The following is a 19,485-nucleotide window of genomic DNA, read 5'->3' as shown; positions in this document are numbered from 1 at the left end:
ACGCCAGACATAATGGGACACACACCTTCCAAAAAGTTCAACTTTTGTCTCGTCAGTCCACAGAGTATTTTTCCAAAAGTCTTGGGGATCATCAAGATGTTTTCTGGCAAAACTGAGACGAGCCTTTATGTTATTTTTTCTCAGCAGTGGTTTTCATCTTGGAACTCTGCCATGCAGACAATTTTTTCCCCAGTCTCTTTCTTATGGTGGAGTCATGAATACTGACCTTAACTGAGGCAAGTGAGGCCTGCAGTTCTTTGGATGTTGTTGTGGGGTCTTTTGTGACCTCTTGGATGAGTCGTCGCTGTGCTCTTGGGGTAATTTTGGTCGGCCGGCCACTCCTGGGAAGGTTCTCCGCTGTTCCATGTTTTTGCCATTTGTGAATAATGGCTCTCACTGTGGTTCGCTGGAGTCCCAAAGCTTTAGAAATGGCTTTATAACCTTTTCCAGACTGATAGATCTCAATTACTTTCTTTCTCATTTGTTTCTGAATTTCTTTGGATCTCGGCATGATGTCTAGCTTTTGAGGATCTTTTGGTCTACTTCACTTTGTCAGGCAGGTCCTATTTAAGAGATTTCTTGATTGCGAACAGGTGTGGCAGTAATCAGGCCTGGGTGTGGCTAGAGAAATTGAACTCCGGTGTGATAAACCACAGTTTTAACAGGGGGGCAAACACTTCTTCACACAGGGCCATGTAGTTTTGGATTTTGTTTCCCCATAATAATAAAAACCTTCATTTAAAAACTGCATGTTGTGTTTACTTGTGTTATCTTTGACTAATATTTAAATTTGTTTGATGATCTGAAACATTAAAGTGTGACAAACATGCAAAAAAAATACAGAAAAAGAAATCAGGAAGGGAGCCAACACTTTTTCACATCACTGTATATATAATCGCCCTACATATTAAAGTCAACATGAAACTTCATTCATAGCCCATTTTACTTCCATAATGTGACAAATTTCTGAGTGAAACAAATGACTGGATGGTCAAACGTGGTCATTCCATACAAGAACCAGGAATCAAGCCAATTTTTAAACTATTTGTTTAAAACTGTGACATTTTACTACATTAACATTAAAAGAAAAAACATTTTGATACTTGAAATAGAACATAAAAATATGATTTCAGGTATTTGCCAAGGAAACATTTCTAATTTTCATTAAGTTTACCTTGATGTACTAACCTGATAAAACTGCAACTGTAAAACTGTAATAAAAAAAATGGATAAAAACCATAAGCATTAAAAAATATATAATAAATAAAATAAATAAATAAATAAAAATAAAACAAAAATGGAAAATCTAAAAATAAAACCTAATTCAAAATATTTATAAAAACTATAATAGTACCTCAATGATGAATTATGATTAAAATAATACTGTTTATAGACGCATAACAAAAAAAACTGAATAAAATGTTTCTGTTGTACTACAACAGTGGTAAACATTATGTAAACGCTAGAAATCTCCTAGCTAAAATGAGTCCTGGTTGCATAATACCACATTGGAAATCTCATTGGTGAAGAGAAGAACAATATCCTCCACCCACACTCATTGTTTGACTGTCAAAGCAGCAGGTCACCGATGTTAAAAGATTAAGTATGTTCAGCGGCTGTCACAAGCTCTGGCTTACAGCTCAACCATGCACGACTGAACCACTAACCACCAGAACACACACGCGCGCACACACCCCACAGTCAAGCTCCTTCAGAACATGGAGGTGAAGAGTGTCAAAGACAATTAGACTTTACACATGAGATGAGACAAACGAAAACAAGACCAATCAGATATTGACAATTACAGAAGAAAATGTGACTGGTGTCACCAGGATGCTAAGGTGCTGTGGGTGGTTGTAGGGTGCTGCTATATGATTTCTAATGCATTCTGAGTGCTTTTAATGGTAGTTCCTGGAGCTTTGCTAAGATGCCAACTAGCTCGAGTCAAAAAGAGCCCAACCTTCCTCAAGTCTGTTTGCTAGATAAGAGACAAGGTTCAGAAATTAACAGGGGACTTGGGGCAAAAATACAACTAAAATTAACAAAAATAAACCACAAATTTAAGATAAGTGTGCAGAAATACCGCAAAAATGTGCAATTAAACAAATTCTATTACAGCAGATAACATTGCATCAGATTTAATGTTTTTGCAGCATTGAGCATTACAACCAATCACCCACATTTCTGTTGAGAATATGAATGCAAAGCCAATCAGAGGCATTTAGATTTGTCTGGACAATTTACATTATGCAACTTTTGTGTAAATATATATATATGCCACCTTTGAGCAGCATTAAATAGTCTGTGTTAAGTGTAAAGATGGCTTTTGTTGATGTTGATAAAACTTGATTGGTAACAGCCTACAGTATTCTGACTGATTGAAGTAACTGGTTAAAATTCAAGTATTCAACATAAAAGACAATGCAGATACATTTAATAAGGTAATTATAAAAATAACTCTTACAAAGGTAAAAAAAATAAATAAAAAATGCCCATGAAAAATCAATTCTAGGGGGCAAGTATTCAAAGCAAGTTCACCCAGGCAGAAATCACCATCAATCATCACCATTTCAAAAGTAACAGCAAGCCTCTTTTCAACAAGCCGTATGATTTGCGGGATCATTCTTGCCTGTAGTACAAACGATACTGTAGAATTGATTATGCTATGAAGTTTAATACTCATGGTTATTTAAACAACCTCCAAACCCGGAGTATAATCAATAGTAATAGTGAATTGCAAGCTTCTATCACTAATAATCTAAGAGTAGGTTTATAGGTGCATTCATAAGGGGCAGGACCACAAGGTTAAACGGTAAACAGGCTCATGTTTCAATTGCACAATCTGGGAGCAAAACTGGCCGTGGGTCAGCTAAACAACCGTCCTGCAACAGAACTACTAATTAATGAGATCGTATCATGAAAAGCTCAAGATAACAGGAGAGCGACGAGAGTAAGCCCAATAAGTAGCAAATGAGTCCTAAGGATCTGTCGACATCATGAATCAGGTTATTTGTCTTCCTGACTCAGGCAGGTAGTGAGACAGCCATAATTGTTTTAGCAGCACACAGCACATTTACATTGGACTCGCTCTCCCATTCAAATGACTAATTAGCTTAACAAGCTGCTTGGACTTTTCAATAGGCAAAGCTCTTGCAGCCAGACATAGAGGGATGGGATGTTTGGTCTCTCCATCTGAGGGAGTGTCTGAGAGAGCAAATTAAGAATAAGATGGCTAATAGGGCTGAAGGGACATACAGAGCAAAAGCATGGGGTGGAAATACAGTACAAATATTAGGATAGATGGGGAGATGATTCAAGATATGCAAGGGGGGCAGGGTAAAAAAAATAAATAAAAAATTTGACAATAATCTACATTTAAACAATCCGACATAGATTCTTAAAATCCCAAAATGACAGAATTAATCCTTAAATAATAATGATGATGATAATCATCAACATCATCATCTTTAAAAATATGTATTCTTTTTATGTAATAAAAAGTTTCATTTTTAAAAAATGAAATTTACTTAAATTATAAATTTACATTTACTTCAAAACAATATTATTTATACAGGACATGGCCACGAAAACCTCCACCTTAGGTGTGTGAATACAAAACCAAACTATACTTTGTAAACTTATGATCAGCATAATAGTTTTTAATATGCTCTTAATATACTCGCAAATGCATGTAATGCACTTTAGCGGTCACAAAAAATACTGTTTTATATTAAAAAAAGGCATCCTGACATTACTGAAATATTCCAAAATTTTATCAATATCGGACAGAATCAAAATGAAAAAAAAAAAAATAATGCAATACCCAGCCCTATATGCAACAATAATAATAAAAAAACTGCAAACACATTTAAACGGCTGAAAAAGAAAGAGAAACAGAGGAAAGCAGCAGCGACCCACCTTTCTTGAAGGCACGAGGGGGTTCAGAGAGATCGCCTAGGAATTGCGTTCAAGCAAAAGACAAAACAAGAAAAGATTGGAATAGAAAAAGAGAAAAAAAACTCAGGTGAGTAAAAGAGAAGTAGTCAGGCTTATCAAGCTGTGTCTGCGGACGGAGAGGAGAATCCCGCAGGGACAGAATGATAAAGAAAAACAAATCAAAGAACAGGGAAACGAAAGACCCAGGATGTGTTTCTGGACAGGCCTGTCATAATGACAGCCCTCCTGGGCTCTAATGTGTTTATTACATGGCTCTTTTTGTATATCGTGTTTTAATTTCACAGTTTTGCAGTTTCCTTAAAGGCTTGGCAGGCCCAGGCAGGACAGTGAATGAGCAGGACTGGGCTCAGAAAGAGAGAGATTTTCAAAGCACTTGGCTGCAGTGTGACGCCAGAGCCTCAGGCTTTATGATTTTAGCTGAACTTCAAATGGCGTGGTGTTTAAGGCGATGCCAATGGGGATTCAGGAAAGCTTAGATAAGCAGAAACCTATGGCCCGAGTGCAATATTTGGACTTCGGTGCTTCATTCAGCATTTAGAAAACGTTAACGCGAACAGGCCTCATGCTGCCAGAGAGCTTCACCTGACCGGCTTTGAGTGAAAAGCTACAAGCAGACCTTTAGTACTGGCTCCGATCAGACACTTTAAACAAGAGCCAGCCAGAGAAAATCGTGTGAACAAGGTACTGATGGCTGAACCTTTCCTGGAAAATTCGTTCACATTTCACCCCGAAATAAAAAAGAATAATCTTATTTTGCTTGAAGAAAATTATTTTTTTAGGACCAGTATTTGTTTATTTATTTATAATATATTTATTATTAATATATTTGATTTATTATACATTTTAATTAATATAGTTGAATATTTATATAATAAAATTATATTTTTGTACTTTCATAAAGTCACAAAGCAAACTAATATATATTTGCTTCATTTTGTATATTTAATAAAAATAAAATGTATATGACCCAAGCAGGTTTTATAAGATTCACTCTAGTAGGCTGTGGGTAATAATGAGTTAACTAAGTTTTAAAACTGGTGCCATGCCAAATACTGGCTGAATACAGTTTGCTGATAAATGTAGATTCATAAACAATTAAATATTTTACAGCATATATCTCTTATCACATGAAATTACTATATCATATGTACATATTATATAATAATAATGTCAGATTAAACATTTGCCCTCCTTTGCGTTTTAAGTTAGTTTATAGCTACTTTAGTTAACCATTTAGCCTACTAAACAAGCATATTCTCCTGGAGTTACAGGAAATCATATCAAACCTTCACAGAATGCTCTCAGTGTTAGAAACGGTAATAACAGTATAGTATCAGAAACACAATATTCAATCGGAAGTGGAAATATGATATTCAATTTTCCAAAGGGTATTATCTTATTTTCTTTTTAAGTGCTACGGGGTCCAACCCTGATGAAAAACAACTTAAACCAGTCTAAGCTGGTTTGCTGGTCTTAGTTGGTTTCCCAGACTGATCCGTTTTCTGGTTTTAGAAGGGGTTTGGACACTTTTCAGGTGTGCAGGCTTAACTCAGGCTGGGAGACCAGCTTAAACCAGCTAAGAGGGTTAAGCTGTTTTTCCCAATAGTGAAGGGGGTAGTAGTGGCATGACACTGATACAAAACCTGCCTCGGCAACAGTGCCATATTGAGAGACCGAGGAGCGCAACCGAGAGCCTTAATGGTTTGCCTGTGTAAATTTAGACAAGAAACGTACCCTCAGGTTCAGCAGGGGAGCCCAGAGAGTTGACATGGAAGGGGCGGAAAGGCTTTGCTTCAAAGGCAGGAACCTCCACGCTCTCCTCAGAGGACACAGTAACATCAGGCTGAAATTCAGAGATGGAGGACAGGAACTGGTCCATATCTGCCTTTTGATCCTGCAGAAGTTCATCTGAATTGGGAGATACAGAGAGGAACATGGTTAAAAACAGAAAAATCACAGGAGGGAAGAGATGCTGGAAGAGATCTATTCCTAAAACCATTAAACGAGGCACGAAGCAGTCATAAACGCGATCAATTATCCATTACGAGGTTCCATACAGCGGCATTTCCAGGCATCGGTGAAGCTAAAATGATTTCTACTTCTCTAAACTTGCAAAAACATTCTGCACAGAGTCTGGCTTAAAAACTACACATCTTCACACACTAGTGGGAATCTGGAGGAGTCTTGACCCAGTTCTGTCAAACCCCACACACTAGTCTCATCTATACTACACAATGCCATGGCTCCTCTCATAAAATGAACGAAGGAAGGGAAAAAAAAAAACATGCAAGTGCAGAGGGGCGTCTCTGGGAACAGCTTGACTGTTTCCACCTGAAACAAAGAGGACGGCACAACAAACGCTTCAGAACACTCTAATTTACTTTGATTGCGGTGAGATGTTTTCAAACTGAGTGATAAAAGGAGAAGCCAAATTACACTTTTGTGTGTGTGTGTGTGTATGCGAGAGAGCGAGAGAGAGAGAGCGCCAATTACTGAAGGCAAGCTTTTCATACAGGTGTAATTATCTTGGCATCTGAGATGCAGAGGGATTGTGCAGTTGTTTAGGGGACTAAAAGCTCAAACCAGGACAAAAGAATGCATAAAACAGGCCGAAAATCTTTGTACAGCTTTATCCATGATAAATCAAGGGAGCTTTAGGGTTTGACATCAGAGTCTAGTTTGTCGAGCTCTTATGCACACTCAAGCGAGACACATTGAAAAGGGAGGTTTGGGGTTCAGTTCACGATATGTTTAAATGTAATCAGACCTAACTTGCAAGAATGGATCCGTACTGATTATATACAATCTGCCTATTTAAGTAACATGAACTGCTTATTGTTTGGTTGACAGAGAATCTTAAACATTTTCTCCATAAGGAAAGTGATTTTTAACAATAATGTTAAAAACCTGAATGTGAGTTTGCAGTTGATAGTAAGAAATGGGCAGGGTTGAGTTATAACATTTTTATTAAAACTATGAGGCAAAAAAATAAATAAAAATGAAATGCATCCATGGATGAATTGTTGATAAGATCAATAACCTGCATTTAATAAAAGAGCATTTTATGCCAGCTTTAATATGCCAAATACCATTGAAGAACTACACTACCCATAATCCTGCACAGTGATCCACCAGAGTTTTTGTAATTACAGATAGAAAGCAGGGTTTAGCAATGACCAGATATTCCATAAAGTATCACAAATGATACAAGAGTCTTCCTACAATTAGAGAATTTCATACTCAATGATTATGAGCGAATAATTGTACTACTTACTATAGTTTCTGATTTGATTACATCATTTGCGGTATTTCCTGGGATTGTAGTTCATTCCCTCATAGAAGAATTTAAATACACAATTATTTTTTTCCCCTGTTTAAATATACTCCTTTCGCTTCCAATCAAAGTTTGCAATTTTGTGATTCATCTCAGAGTATGTTGATTTGATTCATGGCTTTTTTCAATTCCTGTCTGGAGAAAATGAATGAGAAAAATACTTCCAGAACCAAAGCCACTAAAAAAAAACTGTATGGCTGCACTTGAGTTTTGCAGGCAAACATCTCACAGACTTGATCTCTTGCGGTGGATCTGTGGCAGACAGAAGCAGTGTATTCTCAGCAGCAGACACTGTTGTGCATTTACAGTCAGTAGTAAAACCAAACAGACAAAAACACGAGTAAAACATTGAAGATGACTCCTTCTTCTGAGTTGTTACCTAGCAACAGAGGAAAATACCTGCCACTAGTACTCACCGTGTTACTCAATCTCATGATACAGATAATATAACGTGACAAAAGGAAGTAATGTGCCAAAAAAATTATAATCAAGCAATAAAAAAGCGAGAGATTTAAACAAGAAAAAAAAAAAACTCTTGGATCAGCCTAACCTACAAATCACTACAAATCCCACTTTTTAACAAGAGCACCTCTCACTCGTTTCTTGCTTGTTGTGCGTTCAAAAACACCCATTTCCACCGTTTTCTTACTCAATCTCATGATACAGATAATATAACGTGACAAAAGGAAGTAATGTGCCAAAAAAAGAATAATCAAGCAATAAAAAAAGCGAGAGATTTAAACAAGAAAAAAAAAAAACTCTTGGATCAGCCTAACCTACAAATCACTACAAATCCCACTTTTTAACAAGAGCACCTCTCACTCGTTTCTTGCTTGTTGTGCGTTCAAAAACACCCATTTCCACCGTTTTCCAAACCTGATCCAGATCTCCACACTTACCGATCTCATCCTGGATCTCCTCTGCGACGTAGGGCACCTTATAGAGCAGAGACAGGCTCTGGTTCATCCTCTCCTCAATCACCCGCAGGTGGGTCATCACCTAGGAAACCCAGACACACTTTTAAAACAGAGGACGATATTTATAAAAAGGCTCCATTCTGCAGGATGGAACATGTCTGTGGTTGTGTAATGTTGGATGGATTAATGTAACACAAAAAAAACACAAAAGCCCTGTGGCCGCAGGTGGGTCATCACCTAGGAAACCCAGACACACTTTTAAAACCGAGGACGATATTTATAAAAAGGCTCCATTCTGCAGGATGGAACATGTCTGTGGTTGTGTAATGTTGGATGGATTAATGTAACACAAAAAAAACACAAAAGCCCTGTGGCAATCTTAATGCGTAAACAGTGAGAAGAAACAGTGTGAATGTGTACGAGCAACCACGCCTGTTCCTTTGTTGTCACCACATTTGTGTGCAATGCTCAAAAACCAGCAACAGATGGCAATGAAGGGCCTATATATCTGAAGAAAAAGAAGGGGGAAACTGAAATGTCCTTGTAGACCCTCTAGGCGCCCGTCTGGACTAGGGATGTTCATTTTAACCAGTTAACCGACTGTATAGAAATTCGACCGATTAATACAATCAGTTAAACGGTTTAAAAAGTCATTTATTTAGTTTTTTTTTCAGTAATTTATCAAAATATTTAAAAAGATTTGCTGCATGGTTAAAATGCGCTACGCATATAAAAAAAAAAAAGTCGCGTATAAGTCACATTTTATTCATTCAGAAATAGGCCCAATGCCGACGCGAAATGTTTACAAACATTCTAATAAACACTAGCTAGGCTATTTTAGTTCCCCTCACTCCACAACAAATCCTTTCAATTAACAGTAGCCTATTTAGAAAAGAACAAGAATTTAAAATATAAGAGGTTAATGCAATATAAACGACAAGCTAAAACTAATTCATTTAGGCTAAAACAAAACTGAAACCAACGTTGGGGTCTCTCATTCGACACAAAATCAAATGTTGCCGTATTCGCAATGTATTTGAACGGCAATTATTTATTACGTAGCCTACTTCACTCGCGTTCCAATATCCACGTAAAACTACATGTTTTGCATAGCATCACGGCGGTACTGTGATAACGTTTAACGGCACAGATTTGACTACATATTTAAACTGAGCAGTGTGTTTTTTTCCCTCATATGTTTGACTGATTGTATTTAATGATGATAATGAACGGGCTGCATTGTCAAGGTAGCAATGCTTAACTGTGTGCGCGCATGCGGCGCTGGCGTAATCACTTGAATTTTTTCCTTCTAACAGTGGAAGAAACAACTTTTAGTCATAAAGATAATCAGAATTGTAAAAGGTTTGCCTTTATTTGTGTACATTCACAATAAAAACAAATCTTTGTGCTTTTGTAAAATAAGCCTAAAGAAAAATAGGATGCCGCTTTCTGCCGTCTGTTTCCTTTCGCGCAGCACAAAAATGAACCGGAACGCTGCGTACTAGCCTACTTGTTACAGTTTTTCTTTCCTTTTCTTAATTTATTATTTAAGTAAAGATATATTTCTCGTATAGGCCTATTTATTCGTTATCTATCTATCTAGCCTAGCTTTATTATGTTTTTCTCGGCTGGCAGAAGCGCTGCAGGTACGTGATGTGATATGATGACCAGGTAAATCCTCATGTTCTGTTGTTTGCTGCTTTTTGCTCATGTAAAATTAATCCCCGGGAAACAAATGTTAGTATTTTTAACGGGTCACAGACACTTATATCCTTCCTAATTTAATTAAATTCTAATTTAAAATAATCTTGTCGGTTAACGGTTAATAATCGGTTAATGAGCGTCGGTTGTCGGTTAGGAAAAATAACCGAAATGAACATTCCTAGTTTGGACCTCAGAAAGTTCTTGCACACAGCTGACGCACTGTTGCTTTAGCAAGTAAGTAAGTTTATGTTGGTCTGCCAGTCATACCTGGACTTCAACTCAATTGAGAGGAGTTGCCAAAATAGACTGGAATGCCATTTTTCAAACACATGGTTATAAAAAGCGCAGCCCCACAAGTCAGCAGTGTAACTGCTATTTTTGCTCTAACACCAAGTACTTTTATAAAACCTACATGAGACATAACAGTTGATGTCAATCATGTCAATCCAAAACGGTATGATTTACTTTCATCAGTGGAGCAAAAAAAGAGAGGATATAAAATTCAAACTGCAATTTTCCATGCAATAAAAGCACAGAGGCTGTCAAGTTCCAAAAGAGAACAAAAAAAAAAGCACAAGAGCATTGTAAACGCTCAGATTGAAATTAAAAATATTATTCACAGAAAACTCTTTCTGCACAAATCCCATTAGGGTTTTTGCCATTTCTTTGGTTAAGACATATGTAGGACACATTTCTCCACAGATGTCAGTCAAATGGGATATGAGGCAGAGTAAATGACGACAGAATCTTCATTTGAGTAAACTAGCTGTTAAAACCCCATCCCATTTGGAAAAACGTGAACAGTTGAACAGATTCAGGGGCAGGATTCAAGAACATCTTAAGAAAAAAGTTAAGAAATTTCATGAGATAAACTCATGAAAGAGGTTTGTAAGAATGTGCAATTCTTGAAAAGTTCTAAAACATATTCTTAAGAACATCTAATTTTTTTAAGAACAATTTTGAGCTTGAGTGCTGTTATCTGATTGTATGGCGGTTCTTGTTGAAAACATGCTGATTGGCTCAATGAAAAACCTCAAAGACAGTCTTTTTACACTATATGCATATTACTGTAATAATCATAATTATGCACACTATTTACAATCACACCAGGCGTTCCATTTCATTCATTTTATGCTCGTCTTCTTGCGCTCTGTCTAGAGTGAAAATCCTAAAAGTCCTAAAATTAACTAGAAAACAAACGAAACAAATAAAATTAAAAAATTAAAATTAACTATAAAATTAAAATCAATTTTCCGATTGGACTCATTTTTAGTAATGTCGTGTCTTCATTTCGAATTCGGCAAAAAGCCACATGGTCAATCATTGTTTTTACATAAACGATCAATAGTGTCACTTCATACATATGACTTATACTGTATGTAGCAAGTTGTCATGTTACTCTTACATTTGGGGATTTAAGATTTAAGCTGAAGGTTATTCTAACTTACTAGACATTATTTATGACGACTTTTAAGAGCATTCTTTTCAACAACAACAAAAAAAGGTTAAGAACATTAAGAAATGTTTTTAGGACTACAAAATATTCTTAACTTTATTCTTAAGTTAGAAAATAAGTAGAAAATAGAAGTTAAGGATTTTATTCTTCACGTTTTGCAAATCCAGGCCCAAAACTAGACACCAGGAAGTTTGCCGCTAATTAAATCTAAAATAAACAGGAACTGCCATCAGCCAGTAAACAAACACACAAGATATAAACTGTTGTGAATGTGCGTTTTGTTTCCCATGATTCTCAGATCTGTGCACACCTCTGGGTCTGTGCCACATCCAGTCTCCCATAACAAACAGCGGTGCTGCTGACTGCGGCCAGTCTGGAATGCAAATTATAAAGCCACGCCATTGGCTCAGACTTGAAAGTTACATTCAATTAAATGTGTGATATTACACAGGAGCAGTACAGTGCTAATCTCTCAAATAATGTTCAAACAAGAGAATCCTGTCACAATAACTCACCCATGGCTCTCCTGGACAATCCTATCAACTTCTGAACATTGTACATGCGTACAGAAAACATGTCCATTTGTAATGATTAAAGGAGAAGTGTGTAATTTCTGTGCCACTAGTTGAACCAATTAGAAAGCAACAATGATAATTTTCAAACACCAGTTTAGTCAAACAGCCACAGTTTTTAAACCTTTTTGTGAAATCATTCTGCAAATGAGTCATTTATGGCCTTTAAAGGGGTCATATGATGTTGCTAAAAAGAACATTATTTGTGTATTTGGTGTAATGAAATGTGTTTATGCGGTTTAAGGTAAAAAAAAAAACACATTATTTTCCACATATTGTACATTATTGTTTCTCCTCTATGCCCCGCCTTTCTGAAACACGTCGATTTTTACAAAGCTCATCGGTCTGAAAAGCGAGGTGTGCTCTGATTGGCCAGCTATCCAGTGCATTGTGATTCGCCGAATACCTCAAGCGTGTGACGGAAATGTTACGCCCCTTACAATACTGTGATGCCGTGTCCCGGCCAGAGCGACGAGACAAAAACATTAAAACCCATTATAAACGAGGCATTTGTTGCATCCAGTGGGGACATAATTACGGATTACAATGACTTATACTGTATTTTTTTTGCATTGCATCGCGCCGCGTAAACAAAACCATATCTGCATTTGTGATCGGAGAAATGACAAACGACAAGCACTACTCTACACTGCTCAAAACTCACGTTTGAATCGTCAGTGGCAAATCCTTTAAATATGAAAACGTACTTACAGTCTGTGAGTCAGAACAGCTGGCATTGTAGTCTACTCTTCCAGGATCAGTAAACGGTCCTCCATTAAATGCGCTGGACACATCTGAATATTTGGGTTGAACTGTTCTGGAACAGTGTTGTAAATACAACTTAACCACTGATTTCTAGTTGTGTCCTCTTTTGGAAGGCCAAATAAAGTATTTTCACTTTCGCAACGAAATACACAGCGTCTTCACAACATGGCGGCGGTGGTGGCAGCAACAACAAAGTTACACCTTCTTTCTTTGCGTGAACATTTGAGCGGCGTTATGCAAATCTTCCCACATTGTGACGTAGACGTGGGGGCGTTTAAATGAGGCGTTTTAGGAGGGCGTGGACCAGTCTAAACTTTTATAAAGAATATCTCTTTGGGTTTGAGACTTTAGTCTTTGCAACTTTAGGGATCTTATCTATTCACGAACAGCTTGTAACACTCCAAAGAGAAAGGAAAACTTGAAATCGCATCATATGACCCCTTTAAATATGAAGCAGGGACCAAAAGGCAAGTAAAACGGTTACAAAAAATGGCCCAAACTCTATGCAAGGTCAGAAAAGACCATAGAAAACATGGGATTTAGCAGGAAAGGGAGGCAGATTTGGCAACACTGACTTGGGACTTCATCTGGGCGGCCTTCTCAGGGTCCACGGCCAGGACGTGCTGGTAGTGGCGGATGGTGTGCTGACGATCCTTATTCTCGGCACGCACATACCTCTTCAGAGCCTGCAGGATACGGTGGGGCTGTGGAGACAGACAGAGAAGATAAATTGACCACAAAGGAAAGAAAATAAAAGGCAGGGTGAGTCAGGAGGACGTCTCCTTATGAGCTGGCTGATCCGTGAATCAGCGCTAGGATCAAAGAGCCACAAGATCCGCAGGACAGAGAAATAACAAGAGGATTAGCACGCGCCTGCTTGTGTGAGTCCAGCTCTGGCTCTCTTTGTGCAAGTCATTTCAGAAAATTAAACATTACATAGGTGCACAATTCAAATTAATATCTGAAGTAACTGAAGCTACCCTCCCCGTTATGAGCTTTCAGCAGGGTAATAGAGGACGGGTAATCCGCCACCATTAAATCACACAGCAGAGAGAAAAGACAACCATCGCCCATCAGAGACTCAAGTATGAGAATTGTAATCTGGTCATTATGAGATGAGAGCAATCCCTCAAGGAAGCATTTATCTCTCAGACTTCCTTTAGTCACTCACAGATCATGCATTTCTCATATGACCACACATGATCCATGCTCATTTATAAACTGGAAGGGATCTGTCAATGCTGGAAGTCACTCCAAGTAAACAATGGGCTGGTATTTACATGCATCTCAAGGGATCTGATCACATGTGGTCAACAGAGACACAGTACCATCCACACCTGGTATTGACATAAATCTTAAATGCATCTCAATCGGTGGGTCAATGACATGATAAATCTATTAAATAATATGCAATTTATACATTCAGTGACTCAAATACACCTCTACTACAATGAGCATATTTTTTTATTTCATTTTGATAAACAAAGTCAGTCAAAAATGTCAGAATGATGCAACTGTCTTGACGTGAAAAAACTTTCATTATGGTGAAAAAAAGCCTCTTAAAAAAATATTGGGAAAGAAAAACATTGAAGTGGTTTGGTAGAATCTATTTATTATAGAATAAGAATAATTCATCATAATTTCTTAATAAAAAGCTTAACATAACTTAAAAATAAAGTTACAAAAATCTGCTTAATATTTGGAAAACATCTGTCAGCCAAACTAAAGTCATGTGGTGCAACCAACATGCAGGACAAAACAGGACACCAGCAGACCTTCATGACTGTGTGTCAAGATCAACAAGTCTCTTAAAATATCAGACCTCTTTATGACAAGGTAAAGTTAGTTCAGGTTGTAAAATGTAATTTAAAAAACTCTCCAAAAATGTTATGATATTTAAACCTTGAAATAGACATTTAAACACTTTTAAAAAACAAAGATGAGTACAGTCACAACACAAGTATTCAGGGTATAACAAAAAATATATTGCTTTCTGATGGTTACACCACAAGACATTTTTTAAGTAATTAAAATAAATATTCTCTTTAAAATTATACAAAAGTTCATTATATTTATTTATATTTGTAAAGTTTTTTATTTATTTATTTTATTATATTAAAAACATGAAACTAACATAAGTATATTTCTAACACTTGTTTTAAAGTAGATTTTAAGTATTTTTTTGACTGTGGACACTCTTATTTGTCATGCTTTTTTATACTACCTCAGAAAGTAGTAGAAGTTATCAGACTACAAAGCATTTAACACCTGCATTTACCACCAAAAAGAATGTTAATTTCAGTTGTAAACAGGTGTATTAGCTTTTTAGATATTGTGCATCGTCTCACCCTTGGTGGATCAGCCTGCAGAGCGGCTAGGTAGTTCTCCAGGGCAAGACGGCGGCGATCGTTCAGCATGGCCTCCACCCGGGCAAGATGAGTCTCCACCAGCTGCTGTTTCTCACTGGCTGCCTCCTCCTCCAAGGACTCCACCATAGCCTGGAAGTGCTGCAGAGAGAATAATAAAACCCCTATAACTAAACAGTCACATCTTAAACGAGATGTCCTCTGGCATGGAAGCTGAGGTTTACCTGGATCAGAGTCTGTCTCTCAGATTTGGGCAGGTTCCTGGCCTGGCTCTCTGCCTCCTCCCACTCCTTCCTCACCTGGTGAGAGCAACATATTCAAATCACTTGGGGCTCAAACAATGGCTGAGATCTCACTAGCCACATGGGAACAACTCCATAACGTCACATGACAACAACTGTTCATTTACAAAATGTAAATAAGTGACATCTCACTCACCCTCTCCATGCGGTTGCGGTGTCTGATCTCAAGTTGCTCCTTGGCTTTCTGGAAACGGCTGTGCTCTCTATCATCAGCTGGGGTCTCGAAGTACACATCCACGTCATCTGTGGGTTGAGGGGTGGGCGGCATGGCTGAGGGAGTAAAGAGAGATTATAAACAAGTGGCACATCCAAGCTCTCGCTCAAACACTAGACAGGAAGCGTTTTTAGGAATCACAGCATTGCAGAAGCATAGGCTGTTGCTGACACTAGGTAAGCAGCAAATTATGCTGTCTTATAAGATTAATTTTTGGCCAAAATGTAAGGGAGGACTTAGTTCACTTAGCTTAGTTAAATATCCATTAAAATGTATTTATTAAGCACTGAAGAGTATCCATAAAAACTATTTAAAATCAACATTTCTTTATATCCAGTTATTGTTTGCTATGTATTTTGAGCTTATTGCAGTATGAAGTTGTTAGCTAATCAATATGCTAACACCAAACTCTATAGAGCGCAACAATCCCAATCATTTACAGAGGAACTGATTTTGAACGGTAAAAGACAGACCTACGAGGAAAGTTAATTGATAGCATGTGTTTTATATATATATATATATATATATATATATATATATATATATATATATATATATATAAAACACACACATACATGCTTTTCGATGTGATTGGCAATGCTTCATGAGCTGTTAAGTACAAAGTCTTGTACCTTTGTCTTTTTTTATCAGTTTGTAATGTTGTGATTCACCTCGCTGGTTTGTGCATTGGCTCAAATCCCTAAGGGAAAATTAATGGGGAAAATACTTTCACAAACACGGCTGCTGAAATGTGGGCAGCACTGTCGCACTCTATTGCAACTGTGAGGATCAGTCAGGCCTTTTGTATGGTTAAAGTGAGGAGTACTATTTGAGTGGTGCACATGAGTGACTATTAGTAAAGTGTTTCAAAACAGTCACTTATGAGGCTGTGATGACGGTTAGGAGGTTTTTTTAGAGGGCAGCCGTCTAGGTAGCCAGTAGACAGTTAGGGAGCCCACAATCTTTTGGAACAGAGCTATAGAGACACTTTTTAAAACACATTTACACACACAAACAAACTTATAGACAGACCTAAAGACAGGTCAGAAGGAGCAAAGGAGGAGCAGTAAGCTTCCCACAGAGAGCTACGACTCAAGAGATGACTTTGTAATTCCCCTGATTCTGAGAGAACCAGACAGTCCTTCATTTCCCATTCCTTTCATCCTGTCCTCTGAATAGCTCTCTTCTGACAGAACCGCTCGCCTTAGCATTTATCTTAAGAGTTACTGCACAGTTCTGCACGCTATGATCAAGATATGAGCTAAAATCAGATTTCCTTAGTATACAGATGACAAGCCTGACATGATTACCCATAAGGCGGTGCACAAAAGGCAACATCAGACATGCATACTGATGAGAACAAACAGTCTTCAGCATCTAGTCTGATAAGAGCACAAGAGAAACCTTGATTTATGAAGGTTAACGTGATAAAAAAAAATACCATATTAAACCCATCATTTCATATTGCCACAGAAACACATGATGATGGTTTCTACTCCTACATGAACTCAAAACATTGGCAGGTTAGAACTGAAAGACACACAAAGCAAAAGCAAAAGCAAAGATTGAGTAACAAAGAATGGGACACTGCACAAACAGAAATAACAAGATAAGAACATATTAGACTGAATTAAATAAGATTAAAGCAATAAAACATTAACTGTGGTAAAAACACATGGCCTTGCATGATTTATTTCTTTAGTAAAAATAACAATTTGATAATATTCCAATGCCAAATTATTATTAGTGATACTACTACTACTACTACTACTACTACTACTACTACTAATAACAAAAACTATTATTATTTTTATTATAATATTTAATAATTGTTATTAATAACAATAGGTAATTACATTAATATAATTAAATAAAATGTTATCAATCATTCGTATTCCAAGGTTGCAACACACTGTTTTAAAGCAAAGGGGGCAGAGTCCTTGGTGACGAGTGTGACTTACTCAAACGTTTACACACGGCCATGCAGTACTCCTCGGAGTCGAAATTGTTGCGGTTGCCGGCACAGCCTCCGTAGATGAAGCGCACACACTTCCTCTGCTGCATGTCGAAGTGCCAGCGAGGCTTAGAGGCGCGGCAGGGGCCGGTCTCTGCCTCCAGAGAACACACATCTAACACAGGAGGGGAGGCACAGTTAGGCAGCTATCAGTAATGCCCTTCAACTATAGAGCGCAACAATGACCGCACACTTTTTTTAGCGGCCAAAAGTGCTTTGCATTTATCCCATCCAAAGTGCACACACACACACACACACTGTGAACACACACCTGGAGCAGTGGGCAGCCATTTTTTTTGCTGCGGCACCCGGGGAGCAGTTGGGGGTTCGGTGCCTTGCTCAAGGGCACCTCAGTCGTGGTATAGTTGAAGGTGGGAGAGAGTGCTGTACATTCACTCCCCCCACCTACAATCCCTGCCGGTACAAGACTTGAACCCCGCAACCTTTGGGTTACGAGTCTGACTCTCTAACCATTAGGCCACGACTTCCCCCATCTTTCCCATTTACTTTCTCCATAGACTTTGCACCTAGAATGTTCATTGAGGAATGACTAAAGGCGACAACTATAACTATATTAACATCCACGCGAGTTTGTTATAGTCAGGTGGATTCTGATTAGCTATTTGCACTTTTATCATTTATCAGCTGGAAACAATTGTTCTGTAAGTGATTCCAACAATATTTTTCCTCTGGTATCATTACATTAGACTTCCCTATTCTCAATTTAGAACAATTAACTTTTTAGTTATAGTTGTCATTATAGTTATCATTCTTGGTATGAACGAGCCTTTAGTATAAAAACATGAACTTCACTGCAAAATATTCAGACACCTACAAACACCTAAGTTTGAGAGTGTAGGGAAATTATTTAATTACATGCTTCACGGCTAGCGAGAACCGCTGAGCTCTACCATAATTTTGTTTCCATGGCAACAGCGACTTCTCTGATTGGTACATTCATCTTTATCAGGATTCTGCGTAATGCAATTTTGGCTATAGCATGCAGATTTTTTAAAAATTAAGTTTAAAATCACACTGACATGTGGCTTTAACAGAGTCACAATCTTTTCTTGCAAGGTATACATTACTGATAAAAGAAACTATATTTCTCTATGGAAAAAATTAATGAGATTTTTATTTCTGGACCCCGGCTGTTGCGCTATATAGGATGTATAGAAAATGCCAAACAATAAAATGTATACTTATTTTCAGAACTAATGTAAAAAATCAATAATTGTAAACCTCTATAGTGAACAGGACCAGAAATATGCATCAATGAATCACTGTGACAGTAAGGAAATAAATGAAGGAAACGGTGTGATACCGACCTTCCAGTTCCTGCAGAGTTGTGTCACCATCCTGGCTTTCAGGGATGTCAGCTTTCTCTTTCTTCACATCCTTTTCCTCACTGTCTCGGTCGTCCTCTTCATCTTCGTACATGTAGTGGTAGTCCTCCTCATCTCCGTCGTCCTCCTGCTCCTCCTCTTCAGCTGTGTCCTCTGGAGTGGGCGGCTCGTTGGCAACAGAATCACTAAAAACAGGATAAAAAGACAATAAACATGATTTAGAAGTAATGTTACATTTTTCTGACATTTTTGCCTTTTTTATTCAAACAGAGTCCCAATCTACACCCTACTCAAAATTTCAAATAGTATTACTGCAAAAGTGCCCTTTTAAAAAACTATATTAAAGCTCTTTAAAATGACAATTTGAATTTATGAGCAGCTTGAACATTTTTTGCAATTTAGCCTTTTTTTGATCCATAGGAGAAAGTGAGTCATTCTTGGAATAAAATGAGAGAAAATGACATGGTTATTATTGTTAAACTAAACCCATAAAAAAAGGTAACATTTCTCATTTTGGTACTAAATACTACTAAAATAA

The 19,485-nt window shown here is 37.5% G+C and overlaps 1 protein-coding gene across 1 annotated transcript in view; it reads right to left on the bottom strand.

Moving 5' to 3' along the window:
- Positions 1–3,073: 3,073 nt before the first annotated feature.
- Positions 3,074–19,485, bottom strand: part of LOC107565101 (amyloid-like protein 2) — an 85,015-nt gene continuing 68,603 nt past the window's right edge. The window contains exons 4-13 of the mRNA XM_016250300.1: positions 18,930–19,132; positions 17,549–17,716; positions 15,510–15,643; positions 15,296–15,370; positions 15,054–15,212; positions 13,281–13,409; positions 8,191–8,290; positions 5,692–5,865; positions 3,919–3,954; positions 3,074–3,204 (exon numbers count right to left, since the gene is read on the bottom strand). Of these exons, the coding sequence (XP_016105786.1) occupies positions 3,074–3,204; positions 3,919–3,954; positions 5,692–5,865; positions 8,191–8,290; positions 13,281–13,409; positions 15,054–15,212; positions 15,296–15,370; positions 15,510–15,643; positions 17,549–17,716; positions 18,930–19,132 (1,309 nt within the window). The remainder of the gene's footprint in view (positions 3,205–3,918; positions 3,955–5,691; positions 5,866–8,190; positions 8,291–13,280; positions 13,410–15,053; positions 15,213–15,295; positions 15,371–15,509; positions 15,644–17,548; positions 17,717–18,929; positions 19,133–19,485) is intronic.

This window comes from Sinocyclocheilus grahami, unplaced genomic scaffold (assembly GCF_001515645.1).
Source record: "Sinocyclocheilus grahami isolate Dianchi unplaced genomic scaffold, SAMN03320097.WGS_v1.1 scaffold981.1, whole genome shotgun sequence".
NCBI classification, from domain to species: Eukaryota; Metazoa; Chordata; class Actinopteri; order Cypriniformes; family Cyprinidae; genus Sinocyclocheilus; species Sinocyclocheilus grahami.
The sequence above is the reverse complement of the archived record's forward strand: the minus strand, read 5'-3'. Positions and strand labels throughout refer to the sequence as shown.